The 14,327-nt window shown below is 42.4% G+C and overlaps 1 protein-coding gene across 6 annotated transcripts in view; it reads right to left on the bottom strand.

Annotated features, from left to right (window-relative positions):
• The window catches only part of MAPK8IP3 (mitogen-activated protein kinase 8 interacting protein 3), a 729,083-nt gene that overhangs the window by 287,128 nt on the left and 427,628 nt on the right, over nt 1–14,327 (bottom strand). For 4 of the 6 annotated variants that reach the window (XM_069210566.1, XM_069210572.1, XM_069210569.1 and 1 more), the window contains exons 13-15: nt 12,713–12,769; nt 7,706–7,876; nt 3,923–4,082 (exon numbers count right to left, since the gene is read on the bottom strand). In XM_069210566.1, the coding sequence (XP_069066667.1) occupies nt 3,923–4,082; nt 7,706–7,876; nt 12,713–12,769 (388 nt within the window). The remainder of the gene's footprint in view (nt 1–3,922; nt 4,083–7,705; nt 7,877–12,712; nt 12,770–14,327) is intronic. The other 2 variants (XM_069210571.1, XM_069210567.1) reach the window with 1 other exon arrangement.

Here is a 14,327-nt window from a genome sequence, read left to right on the forward strand (position 1 = left end):
CGATTCCTTGGCTATGCGAAAATGATCTGTGTTTTGTACAGTTTATGAAAAATCAATAGAAAGGTTTATATAAACTAGTGGGACCGAACAAGTAAAGAAAACGTCTCAGAAAATGTGCCACTAGAGGAGATTTGAAAAAGGGAAGTTTGATCAGAAGGGCACATAAAGAGAGCTAGAGCTGCCAGGTGTTGTGCAAGGGACAATGCAAACCTCAAGATGTAAATTAATTAATCCTTTCTGACTCACATTATTGCAAAAATCAGCTCCAGTGACCTGGAAAGGTGGATTTAGAGGGAGGCTTCTTGACTGTTAAGATGATGTCCGTGACCTCAATGGGATGGTAAAAATAATCTAGCTTGCACAGATCAATCTCTACACATGCAGGTGTTGTGTTTGGGACTGAGGTGGACCTCCTGATTGACCTGCTGCAAGGTAAGCATGGCATATCAGATCCTCCCATCCCTGTCTGGAATAGTGAAAATCAACTGTGCACAATCCTCTTGTACTTTTCACAGCGCTTTGGACAGTGGCAGGACTGACAGAAATACATACAGAAGGAAGGGACAACCACTAAACCTGAAGGCATCCCACCAAGAATCCATTTCTGGCTCAATATTGTTCTGGGCTATGGCAAAGAGATCCACAGCAGGAAATCCAAATCCAATCACTTCTGTCAGTTTGTGGTGTAGTGCCCACTTGTGGTCCTCCAGCAACAAATGCCTGAGAGCATTCGCTCTCATATTGAGGGAGCCGGCAAGATAGGCTTTTACAGGGAAGACTCTCCATTGCTGCTGAAATGTCCATAAAGGCTTTGCCTCCAAACATAGAGTTCATCACTCCACATCACCATGTTTGTTGATAAAATGGATGGTGGTGCCCATTGTTATAAAAGGAAGCAAGGCCTTATGGCAAGAATGACCAACTACAGCTCAAGCATATTTATGTGCAGGAGCTACTCTAACAGGGACAAAAGGCTCAGCATTGTGACATTAGCATGATGAGCACTCTAACCCTGCAAGGAGGCATCTGTGACCATGGCAGCCTAGACTTGTGGGTGAATCGGCGACCCCTCTGAAGGTTGGAGGTGTCCATCCACTACAACAAATTCTTATGCACTGACTGGAAGATCAGCACCTGAGGCAAGTGATTCCCTTGGTGTCGCATACACTGCCTCCTCAGATGGCACTAGAGGGTGCTTATCCTCCACTCGCAGTTAGAAATGTACCAATGGCGATAAGAAAAAACATTTCCAAGGAGTGAAAAGGGTTTACATAGGAATTTTAGAAGCAGGAGAAATGACAGAATGGTTGGTCCCACTAGTGGTAACAAAAAAACCTTGAGATGACATTAAACTATGCATATATCTAAGCAATATGAACACAGTTATAGCACTGAATATGTATTTTCCATCCCAATCTCTAAAAGAATGATGACAATGCAAAACTGAGGGAAAGTATTTTCTTCTCTCAACCTAGATTCAACATAAAATCAGGAAAGGCTACTTAATAATTCTGATAGCTTTTATCGCCCCACTCTTTCGAGTATTTAGGTTTTTACGGAAGCCCTTGTGCTGAATTTCAGAGGGAGATGGTGGATGTCTTGGGAAGTATGTTGAGGCAGTTTCTAAATTTTACATTATAGTAGCAACCGACAATTTCTATCTGAACTCCGAAAGGAATGGGTTAATGTCAAAAGCAAAAAAAAAAACACAAATTCAACAAGTGTGATAGACTACTTGGGACATAAATTGTCTAGCAAATATATAAAATCAAAAGAAAGTTTGAGGAATTCCATATGAGACACTCCACTACAAGAAAATAAAGATTCTTAAAGATGACTGAGTTCTATAACAAATGTGTACCCCAATTTGCCAGTAAGATAAGGACAATGAGTGAATTATTTGACAAAAAGTCGACTTAGTATGGAGTGAAGGACACTGAGAAGAGTTTGAAGATGTGCAAAAGAGGTTAGTTAAGGCTTTCAGTTTTAGGATTTGGCACAATATTACTACATGGTGAACAAAAGGAGAAGAAAGCAACCTTTATTTCAAGGAGCTGGAGTGCAGCAGAAACTAATCATTAATCATTAGAAAGATGCTCTTACAGTAGATTGGGGTCATCAAAAAAGTGAAGACTTTTGTTGGATAGGAATTTCAGAAATACAACAGATCACAAACTGCTAGAAAAAGTATTTATAAAAAAGATACTGATTCTGTTTCAAGATGGATTTGTGGGTGAGGTTACAAGAATATGTACACAAATTTAAAGTTGTTCAGAATAAGGTTGCAGAATGCCTTCCTAGGCTGGTAATGAAGGATTTAGGACAAAATAAGTCAGATAACAATGAAAGTGAAGATGAGGAAATAAAACTGTGTGGTCATTAACACGATAATGCACAAAATGGAAAGGAAAAGAGAGATAAAGGATGGTGTCCTTCAGGAAGAATGCATGAAGAAGGTATGAAGAAAAACATGAAGTGAAGATTAAAAAACTTATGCAACATGAAAGAGGATTTTTCAGAGAGGGCTGGATTAATATTCAGGGGCAAGAGATTATTTCATATAGAAGGTCTCAAAAACAAGTTGATCCACTAATCTCTTGAAGGGCACACAGGCATATTTAAAACTAAAGAAAAGACTAAGGAGTGAATTTTCAAATCAAATCTGTCTTTAGTTGTGTGAGACACCGCCACCATAAAGACGCGCTTCTAGCATTTGATCAGAGGCATCAAAGTCTGGGAATGACTAGTATGGCCATCTATGCCTCCATTTCTCTTTGTGTGTTCGCCTCTCCGCTTATGTGTTGTTGTTACTCTGTATCCATAACCCCTCATTACCACCGCTCTCACTTTATGGAATTTAAGTGAGATACTTTTATTTTGATGCTTCTCTGTGACCTTTAGGTTTGACTCTAAGATGGACTTTTGTGATGCATAGTATTTAATTTATTCCCGGGCCTCTTATCTCCTATCTTCACCTTATCACCTTGCGGTGATGTGTTGCTACATTAGGCATTTGACCTACCACGGTCTCCCTGAAGCCCTCCCACGTCCTGTCTCCTGGATTAATAACTGGACCTCTCTCTCTCACAATGCCTGTGCAATATGTGCACACAAGAGGCACGGTTTTCTGTATCATTTTTCCTAGAGGTCATTCTGTTCCCTTCGTATGACCCCCATTCCTATTTCAATGTTCTCAGGTCCCCTACACTGGACTCACAGGTGGTATATTGTCTCCGTTGTTAGGGATCATTTCAACCTAATTCAACAACTTATTAATCACTTCAACAGTTTCTCTTGTGTTGGTGTTAGGTTCCATTTAGCTGATTGATGGAGAAAGTGTATGTAATATTTCTCTTAAATATCTTATACAAATATCCTCATGCTTTGCAATATGTGACTGAACATCTATACAATACACAAAGCATCTGGTGAAAACATCTTATACATTTTACAGAGTTTACAGAAACAGTTAAAAATAAATCAAAAAGAAAATTGGAAAAAGAGCCATGACCCATCCTCATCTTTGTCATAGCTTGGCTTCCCTTTGACAGAGGCTGTTCTGGGACTTAAAGTCTCAACACCGTAGACCTGGCTTCCACCAGATTGTCACAGGGACACTGACAGCATAATCTGTGTAACCATCCTCTTTGTCTCATCTTTGCTCGGGGCTGGTGCACTAGTCATTAGGAGCACCTCGGTGAAAATGTACTGTTCAAACTCTAGAGTGGATACATATAGGAAATCCCAACAAGAAGAAGACCACATAACATTTCAAGTTTGATTTACTATCATCAGTCCAGGCTGAAGTGGGTGTGTGCAGTTGTTGCATATACATTGACAGATGACAAATATAATTCAACCCCTTCTTTGCAGTACTCTTTCTCCATGTTGATCAGAAGAGGTTCACTAGAAGTAATCCTACCTGTTTGTATTTGGCGGGCAAGCTCCAGCCGCATGCCTGCAGGCGGCCATCGTCATTCCGCACGTGTTCCCGGACTTGGCGGTATTGCTCCCGCTTCTGTTCGCGGCGTGCGGATGACGTACAGTCACTGAGGAGAGAAGCAACAGTGTTACTTCTCAATCTGTGGTTAGAAACAAGAAGCCGGGGGTCAAGGAAGCGAAGCAGTGCATGGGCACAAGCAAGCAAAGCTCAGCACCAGAGATAAAAGGAAGCAGACATTGTCTTGTTCAGTTTGCAAGAAGCCTGGAAAAACACAGCAAGCATCGGTTGGATGAGGTGGCAGGAATATTTCACATTACAAACAGTTACTTACATATACCTATGGCTGTTCCTGTGAGTAAGGCACATTGGTGATAGCCTATTGAGCCCCATGCTTAAGGATGTCACAGACACCACAAACATGTAGCCTTGCATTTATTGCAATACTAAAACAGTGATGAGATGCGCTCCATCACCATGTGGCAGATAGAGCAAGCCAGTCCTAATTATAATGTGTGAAATTTAACCAGTACAGAAGCTCCACCAACTAATTCAGAATCTTGGAGCATCCCAAGAGTACTACAAAACTGTATATGTAACAAAAAAAGGCACAAGTCAAAGTCCCCAAGAATAAGAAAGACTGCAGTTTTGCACTTCCAGTTCTGTGTTTTTGTAGATAACTAGAAAAAAAGCAACCCAGCATCCAGGATACTTAAGGAGGTCATTACAAGTGGTCTAGTAATAGGTCTGGTATCACCCAGGAAGTACTGATACTTCTGGAGAACCAAAGTATCCAGATGAAAAACTCCAGACCCATAGTGTTCCTCTACAACTTCTATTTATAGCCTATTGGTAATGTGGGGTATAGTGATTTAGTGGCAATCAGAAGGGGTGTAAGGGCTTAGAAATCTATAGTTGTTGGCAGCCAAACAAACCACTACAAGTCCATGGAAAAAGTATGTCTTGTCCACACTGATTGATTGGACAAGGTGGCTTTAGCTATTGATAGGCATGGAGATGCTCACCAATGATCTTTAGGATGAAATGCACACATTTGAAACCATGTGGAAGCCACTCATTTATCATATTAGGGATGCAACCCCTTTGCTATCATGCCCCAGGACCAGAAGAAAACTGACACTTCTTAAGGAAACCTAATTGTCAGTGTTGTGGAGTGCTGCTGTTCCAGGTGGGGTGTCTCTAATGAACCAAAGTGTCCTTTTATTGTTTTAACGTCCCACATTAATCTGCTGATGGTTTCTTTTTGGTTCTCTGTTGGTCTTTCCCGTGCAGGTAGGTTTTAGTGGCGGTTGGCTGTGGAAGTTGGGGTGAGGGATACAGGGACAGGAAGTCTCTCAAGAAACCATGTAATGTCAAATGCGGGGAATGTTCCAGAACTGCCACGCATATTGTTTGTTCATATGTGGAAAATAATTCAAATACCTTGAGGAAAAGGAAATCTATAGTTATTATGGTAATATTTCCTTACTCCTATAGGTAGTCACTTTCTCACTGTGTCTAGACTAGCGTGATTAAAAAAGAAATTGGAGGTGGTGGCACCATAAATTGATGGCAGGCTTGAAGTGCAAAGAACAACTGGCCCCAATCAGCGATGGCTATAGAAAGCATACAGAGAAGGCCTCTGGACTGCCTGATAAATTGCGCTAGTACTATCGTTTTACCAAGCCACAGCCAATAGGGTTGTTTTTTAGAGCAGGTAAGGAACAATCAAAATGCGCATAGCAGAGGAGCTTAGAATGCACTCTGGGGAAGTCTTTGAATCATGTAAAACTTAAGCAACGCAAAAGACGTCCATCGTAGTTTCTCTGGTGTTATAAAAAGGTAAACCTGTCTGGATGGCATTGATCATGGGTTAACAGAAGGCATCCCACAGTAAAACAGAGCCTATCCACCACCTACATTACCTGCAACAATATTTCTATAGTGTTTTTTTCAATGTAAAACATGTCTTATTACCTTCTTCATTGTCACTAATTCTTGCTGGTTTTATACTCCTGAACTTGTTGGCTAAAAGTGAGTTTTTTGGACAAGTTTGAGTCCTACGTCCTGTCACCATGGCACATACACTCTCACATTTTTATTCAGTGGAACTACCATGCTTTCTTCCACCTTCTCTTTATAACTCCAGAATGTTTCCAATCTAGCATTATAGGCATCTGGAATCTCACCTAGTTTTGCCACCTTAACTCTCTTCAACTGTTGCTTGGCAAGTTATAATTACTTTACAGCCTCTCTTACGTGACTAGATTGCCTACAGTATCTGTTATCTACTAGTAGAAAACAAAAGTATGCTTGTAAGAGGATGCTTTCACAGCCATCACAAGATGAGCCACAAAACCAACCTTAACATTTTAGTGAACTAACAAAACAAAAAGGAGCTTTCACATAGCTACTACCAAGCAACCACACAACCCGCAGAACAACGTAAGCCAGTCCTCACTGTAGCCAAAGGCCATAGGTATGCCTGGAATTGCGGGCCCTAGTTATGACAGGAAATAATGCAACATTCTGTTGGCTAAAGAGATAAGACTGGTTGCAAATGTCATTGGTAACTTGTGACCACTGGACAGCAAGTTTTCACAAAATAATTGATTAATAATTTTTATTCAAAGTTATTGAGACAGGGATCTAGGGCATTTCCCTAACTGTCCCACTTGTATGTGTAAACTTAATTAGGTTATCAGACTTGCTGGTATATGAATCCTGGAAGTGACAAGCTGGCTCAAATAAAAAAATAAGATAATGAGAGACTAATGCCGTAAGAAGGAGAAGCACAGCTTGCCCAATCCACAAAAATCCTTTCACAAGTTTCCCATAAATGTGAGTATGATCTTGAATAGAGGTAGACACAAAGATAGGATATGCTCTACATCGGCCTCATTCAAGGGACAAGTAAAGCTTTCTAGTGTTCCGGGGCTTGCAAAAACGAGAACTGTGCATATTGTTGGGCATGTGCATGGATTGTGGAAAAAGGTAGAGGTTATCTGTAACTACCAATGATGGTTACCATATCTTGTGAGCACAGATGTTCCATAGTATCTCTCACACAAATGAAGTGAAAGGTTTTGTAACATGTACTACAAACGAAAGTGCTTTGGCTCTATGCTGCACCACACTTTCTCATCCACTAGAACGCAAGAACATACTTTTAGTAGTCTTTGAAACTGGTTACAAGACACAGTGTCATTCATCATTTAGCAAGGAACCTGAAAAGAATGAAATTAAACATCCTTAACGAGGATACAGGAAACAGCAGCAAGCAAGCATCAGGACTGATAATGCAGCCAGCAAGAAAGGATATCAAAAGCCAGAAAATCCAAGCCCTTAAATTCACAATCTCATTAAAACCTCATTGTGACTTTTTTCAAAATAAACATCATCCATTTTCTACTCATATCATCTTTGCCTCTCTTCCAAAACCTTCTATTGATTTTAGTCTCCCTTTTCCTTGTTGTCCTTCGGTCTTTTGTGTCTTTCGGATAAAAGCCATTAGTATTGACCACGTTCTCACCAGAGACCCTAAAAACTGCATTTACAAGATGTTGGAAATATGTTTCATCTAAGAACTTTGATATTACAATCAATAAGATTAATCCGTTCTCTCTGAATAAGCCAGCAAACAGCCTGGCCCCTGGATTCTGCAGAGTGCACACATTTCCATTTCTAAAAAGAAAGGGTATGTTAGATGGTGTTCTTCCCAAATTCAACTTTGCTTTAATGGCCTGGCAGGTCCTAACAACTCACTCGTCAGGGAAGAACTCAAGAGTGCGACCTCCTGAGGATATCTGACACATGGTATGACTGCGGCGCTGGCTAAATCCTGCTGGCGTGGGAGACTTGTAGTGGATGTTCACCGACGGGTAGGACCTCTTTACAGGAGGGGGACTTGCAGAGGAGCTGAAGAGTCGACTGAAGCTGAAACAGACAAGGGGATAAAAACATGTAAAAACTAAACAACATGGCTGGCAAGCAGTCTATAACAATTTCTTTTTATAAAATAAACTTACAACAGCTGCCGAAGGTGTGAACTTAATCAGAGATGTCAAAGCTCCCAGGACTGTATTAAATGATGCCAAACATTTAGTTTGTCCCATTACTGATATTTTAGAGAACATGTTTGTTATGAACAGACCGGTGGATTTAATGTCACTAGGAGTACAGTTAACTTGGTGGATGTGGAATTACCAGGGGTTACATTTGAAACCCACTGAGTAGTAGGAAATTATCAGGATAATCAGTAATACTTGTGTTTGATTGCTCAGATAATTTCACATTACCATGTAATTTAGTCTAGAACTTTCATATGATTTGAGCACCTGGACTCAATGGGGGAATATTACCTGGTTTCTAATGAATCTCATAATCCTGATGGGGCTGTAACGACTGTTGCAACCTCCATCAAAGACTGTAAGAAACCTATAATGAGAGCCATTGCCCTTAAAGACAATGTCCTGTGAAGAGAGTACCATCACATACAGAAGACTGCAGCATCGCCAATGCTGGAAACCTTTGACCAATGGTGACCTCTGGATTCTTTGACAAAGTCACCCGTACTCCAGCAGACCAAGCTTTATTTTTGAATGGGCTAGTAGCCTGGCCTCGATCCTCGCTACCTCATCGATGGAATGCGTGAGGTGAGGTGTGGTTAGGCAGTATCTGCAGGAACAACAAAAGCCTGGTTCAGGAGAATCACAACACCTAACTTTTGTGGTCACCCGGAAACCTGGGGTTAAAGCAGAAGAAAGAACTCTGGCAAGTTCCCAAGTTTAGGTGGAGAGCAGCTCCAGTTAGGAGCACCCTGCAGCACCAGCAACACCCTAGATTTGCTCACCTCAAATGTCTGTTTTTCTTGCAAAGTTTTTAAGCATAGGATTGGCACAGTGCCATCCACGCCAAGCTAGAAAGCGACAAAGTCTTTTGACATTTGTACAGCAAAATATTTAAGCACAGGATTGGCCCAGTGCCATCCTTGCCAGGCTGTAAAGTGACAAAAGCTTCTCACCACTCCAGGCACAGTGTTACAGCTTTGGACTGGCAAAATACCGTCCAAGCCAACCTGGAATGAGCAAAAACAACCCCTTACACGTGTTGCGATGAAAGGGTATTGTTTTGACTAATACTGGGTGCTCCCTTGGGTCTGGAGAAAGCTAAACCTCTTGAAGAGATGTGATGACATCGAAACCGAACAACCCATTCACAGTCTTATATGAATATTGGTCTAACGATAATTTACACGCAGATACATGAAAAATAGAAAAATGACGCATATTTTTTTATGATATTTTGGTCCTTCATTGCTGGATCTTAATTGGAATTAAGAATGGATTAGAAAGTACTATGTACATACTACAGTTTAAAATGGCCGCTACGTTAGCCCACAGTTGAGCACTAAGTATTGGTATTTGTCCATTGTTTCTCTATATGGGTATGTATCATTCACGGTCACCTTAACCATGAACAAGGCTAGGGCTATATATATATATGCTTTTCCTATGGAATCTAGGTCCTACCTCAACCCAAATTACCTATTGGCTATCGCCAGTAGGTAATTACTTCCCTCTTTCATATGTTGTGATATATATATCTATATATATATATCACAACATATGAAAGAGAGAAGTAATGAAAATAACATGAAAATATCAGAATAACACACTCTCCTTGTTTCCACTCTCTGCATGCACACTAGTGTGTGACTAGAGGGAGGCACCCTTCGACATGGCCAGGTCATAAGATTAACCCAAGTTAAGGTACAGGAAAATCGGTGTTTGCGTGCAATAAATACCTGTGTGACCACATTTTCTTTTGCAGTGATACAGCAACCATGTCTCACTTGACTTATAATTTGCGAATCAACTGCAGCATCCACTAGATTTGAGGTGCTGTTCCATGTAATTAGTCATTTTAATATTCTGTTTTGTTTGAAAACAGTTTCTGTTTCTTTACTTCTTTTGTTTTGCAGGTTAAAACCACTTATGGACTCGTACAGGTATGAGGGCCTTATGCATCATCACTTTGTATGACGGGGATGTTGAGTAGTCCGGGATTAGAACAGCCCTGAAGAAGGCTGTTGACCCATTTAGGACGTTTGTAAGACAAAAACATGTTTCCAGATGTAATGGGATGGATAACTCATAGTGTCCCATCAAACAATTTATTGATAAAATATAGAAAATAATGTATAAAATATTATTTCCAAAAAACACATGTTAAGAATAGCGGCTGAGTCTACATAGGTAGTATCTACTTACTATGCTGTGAACAGCTCACCACTGAAAGAGCATGCCAGGACGATCCGTGGATGCAGGGACCTGTCAAATTCTGTGGTGAACCACCGCACAACCATTGGTTTCTAGCATTTGTAGTGTGGTGGATGTCTAAGGGAGGTTGTGCATGGATCCTAATCCTCTCGCTCGCTCACTGTGTATGCAGGCATGGGTTTGAGTAAGAACAACATGCTCTGAGTATGTCACAATGTGCAGTAAACTGGTGAGTGTTTGCAATCATCAGTGTTTTGCTGGCATTTCTGACTGACTTCATTTTTTCAACCATCATGGAATTTATAAAATAATGTGTTAGGCCCATGTGCATTACTAACATTCCTGGCTGGAATGGTGAGTACACTATGGGCCAGATGTAGCAACCAGTTTGCGACTTGCAAACGACAAAAATTGCCGTTTGCGAGTCGTTAACTGGAGTTTGCTATGCAGAAATGCATTTTGCGAGTCGGGACCGACTCGCAAAATGCATTTCCGACTCGCAAATAGGAAGGGGTGTTCCCTTCCTATTTGCGACTCGCAGTGGTATGCAATTCCATTTGCGACCGTGTACGCGGTCGCAAATGGAGTCGCAGTTACCATCCACTTGAAGTGGATAGTAACCCACTCGCAAATTGGAAGGGGTCCCCATGGGACCCCTTCCCCTTTGTGAATGGACCCCAAAATATTTTTTCAGGGCAGGTAGTGGTCCAAGGGACCAATACCTGCCCTGAAAAAATTCCGAAACAAAAGGTTTCGTTTTTTTTTTTAAGTGCAGCTCATTTTCCTTTAAGGAAAACGGGCTACACTTTAAAAAAAAAACTGCTTTATTAACAAGCAGTCACGGACATGGAGGTCTGCTGACTACAGCAGGCCTCCATGTCAGTGAGTGCCCATAGTCGCTATGGGGCTGCAATTTGCGACCCACCTCATTAATATTAATGAGGTGGGTCTTTGCGACCCCATAGCGACTCGCAGACGGTGTCTGAGACACTGTTCTGCATTGCAAATTGCGAGTTGCAATTTGCGAGTCGCTCGGATTTGCAAATTGCAAGTTGCAATTTGCAAAGTACCTACATCTGGCCCTAAAGCACAGCAACTTGGGAAAGCCCAAGGAAGCACTGCTGCAAGTAGAAGCCATCTACTCTGAATTTCTAGAGGCCATTTCCATTAGGCAGGTCCGAATGTGTAGCCCTTCAGTGTTTAAAAAGCGATGCAAGCAAAGACGGGGCGGGGGGAGGAGTTGGAAGCAGAGGGAGTGGCAAAAGAGTAGGTACTGTGTGTGTTCACTAATGCATCGTCCTGATCTTGTAAAGAATATTCTTGTGAGTGTCTGGCAGCAGAGATATTAGTGAGGAATGTTTGTCAACTGTCACATGAGCTGCAGAGGTCAACTAATAAAACAGAACCGTATTTTCAAAGTATGAGGTGGTCATTAGAATCTGCGTTAACATATTATCAAGAGGAGTGGAGATAGTAACATAAAATCATGGATGATTAGATAGGACCTACAGTTAGGTTAATTTTATTCAATAAGCAAACCTATGAGCAAACTCACAGTGCATTTTTCCATTCCCTAAATTACTGTGACCCACCATGCTAGTTGCTGAAAGGTATGTAATAGAAATTACGATTTAAAAAACATTCCACCAATGACTAAGGGACAGCTTGATCATCAGGTCCAAAAGGAAGTCTGAATTCTCAGGCATCACTTCCTACTCATTGTGCATTTGTTATATCATCATGGATTTTTCCAATCTCTTTTGCCCCTCCTACATAAGCCATTCCCACAAAACATTCGGCGTCTCCCACAGTTGCTCTGTCCCTCCTACCATAAATACTACTCAGCAACTCCCATAGCCAAATGAGCATGATTTAAGTATGGGTGGGTGGCCCACCATTACGCCATGGGGAAACTGTAATTTACTTCATCCACATGCTGGCGAGGCCCATCCCCCAATATTTACATGGCTGTCAAGCAGCCGGTCATTTATAAAAACACTGTCAGGAACCGCCATCACGGCTGTTCTTGGCAGTGTATATTACTCTGTGCTACAAGGCTGCATCAGCAGGACACAGCTCTGTAGCACAGAGTGTGTGTTTTTTCTTTACAAATAGAAAATCCTGAACCAGGATATTCTTTTTGTAAAGAAAATACACAAGTCTCCCCTTGCCATCGGAGTCTTCTTCCATTTTCACAAATTTACGGTACCTTACACCCAGGTTTTACCTGTCAATAAGAAACAGTAAAGCATGACTTAATGTCCACCCATCTAAATTGGGAGTGTGGTCATGTAGCCATTTCTTCAACCCCCCTCTACTCCCTAGGGCCACCGGAGAACCTTGTCCAAAGTTAAAGTCAGCCTACAACTAAATCTGGTAGGCTACTACTATATTGGAGGAAATCAATGCAATGAAGTACCTTCTTTGCCAATATATAAACCAGTCTAAAAGTTAGGCAGGCTAACTTTACTCTTACGATATGTATACTTACAACTGCCAGATAGTTGACTTCTTCTTCTCTTGGACTGACGGATGTTCTCGAGATGCTCTGCAAATATAAGAAGAGACATGAGTTTTAGTATAAAAAGGATTACACGTAAACCAGTAAGAGCTCATAATTTAAAGTTAAGAAATAGAGACAGAGATTGTTAAAATATCTGCCTGCACTCCCTCATGTGGGTGAAAACAGAGACTGCAATCAAGATCCTGAGTTTTACACCAAGCATATACCAGTAGGGCAGCAACACATCTAAAGACCTTGCCATGTTTTTCCAAACATAATGAGTCAGCTTGGTTTTCACCCTGAGAAACAGCCAGCAAACACAACACTTACTTGGCATTGTCTAACATATGAGACATACCAATTACACTGAAGCTCCTGCACAGGCCTACTTGTAGGTAAGCTTACATTAGCTAGAGGCTAAGGACCAGATTTACAAGGCCCTCGTGCCACGGAGCGTCACTTTTTGTGACACTTTGGTGGCGGTGTGCAGTACGCCAAATCGACAAAATGGCACTAAGCCACATTTTGTGGCTTAATGTCACCTTGTAAATATGGGCCCCTCTAATGCAATTGTGTGGGCATTCCACTGCAACACCCATTGCTTTTGACGCTGCCCCAGATTTACAACAAGTCTTAAATCTGTAGCTGCACCAAAAACTAACGCGCCCCCAGGGGTGGCATTAGCATGGCACATCGAGGAGGAATACTTTTATTCCTACATTGATTTTGCTTTTTTCATGCGTGTTGCTTCTGCAGCACACATAGATAGAGCGAAAGGCCATGATTTATTGTTTAAATGCAGGACGGGGCACCTTCCTGCACATGAACAATCATTCAGAAATTACGATTTGGGGAGGGGGGGTCAGGCCACGGAGAGACTGGCCGCCTGAAGCTGGTGCTCTGTGAGGCAGGCCGTGCTGGGGGGTGATCGAGGGAGCAGAGACCCATAGAGAGGGCGCTCCCGCCCCCAGCACACGCCACAGACTGGTTGGGCTGATCTGGCACCTCGTCGGAAGCGGTTCCTGAGCCCCAGAGTGTTTTCGGGCCAGGTGGCTCAACTTGATAGGCCGCTAGGCATGGTTGCACACGTAATAAGTCTGAAGACCGACCCCGCATGCAGCAGTCGTTAAACTTTGCTGACCCCTTTGGGACACAGTCCCTTCCAGCGCTTCTCCCCTCCAACCCCCCACCCCACCTAGGAGTGCTAGGAGAGAATGTAGAATGAGTCCCCAGCCTGAGGCCACTGGATGGCTACATCGGATCGCGATGGGCTGCCTACTTGAGGTGAGGGGGACACATAGCGCAATCCAGTATTGGGACGGCGACGCGCTGACACCCCACTTTTCATTGTGGGGAGGGGGTGCCCAAGTACTATCAGGGACTAGCTCTCCCTGCCTGCACCAGTCATGCCCCGTATAGCCCCTCTACAGGATGTCGGCCCATCTCTGCAGGAGGACCCAGGGGCCCGAGGTGGAGGTGAAGCATGGAAGGAACTAGAGGATGATAGCGGTGAAGCTTTCTTGGGGAGATGTGCCCATCCACCGCAACCCCACAACATCACAATGTCAAAAGAGTGGACACACCTAACTGGGGTCATCAGGTG

The sequence above is a fragment of the Pleurodeles waltl genome, chromosome 10, assembly GCF_031143425.1.
Source record: "Pleurodeles waltl isolate 20211129_DDA chromosome 10, aPleWal1.hap1.20221129, whole genome shotgun sequence".
In the NCBI taxonomy this organism is placed as follows: domain Eukaryota; kingdom Metazoa; phylum Chordata; class Amphibia; order Caudata; family Salamandridae; genus Pleurodeles; species Pleurodeles waltl.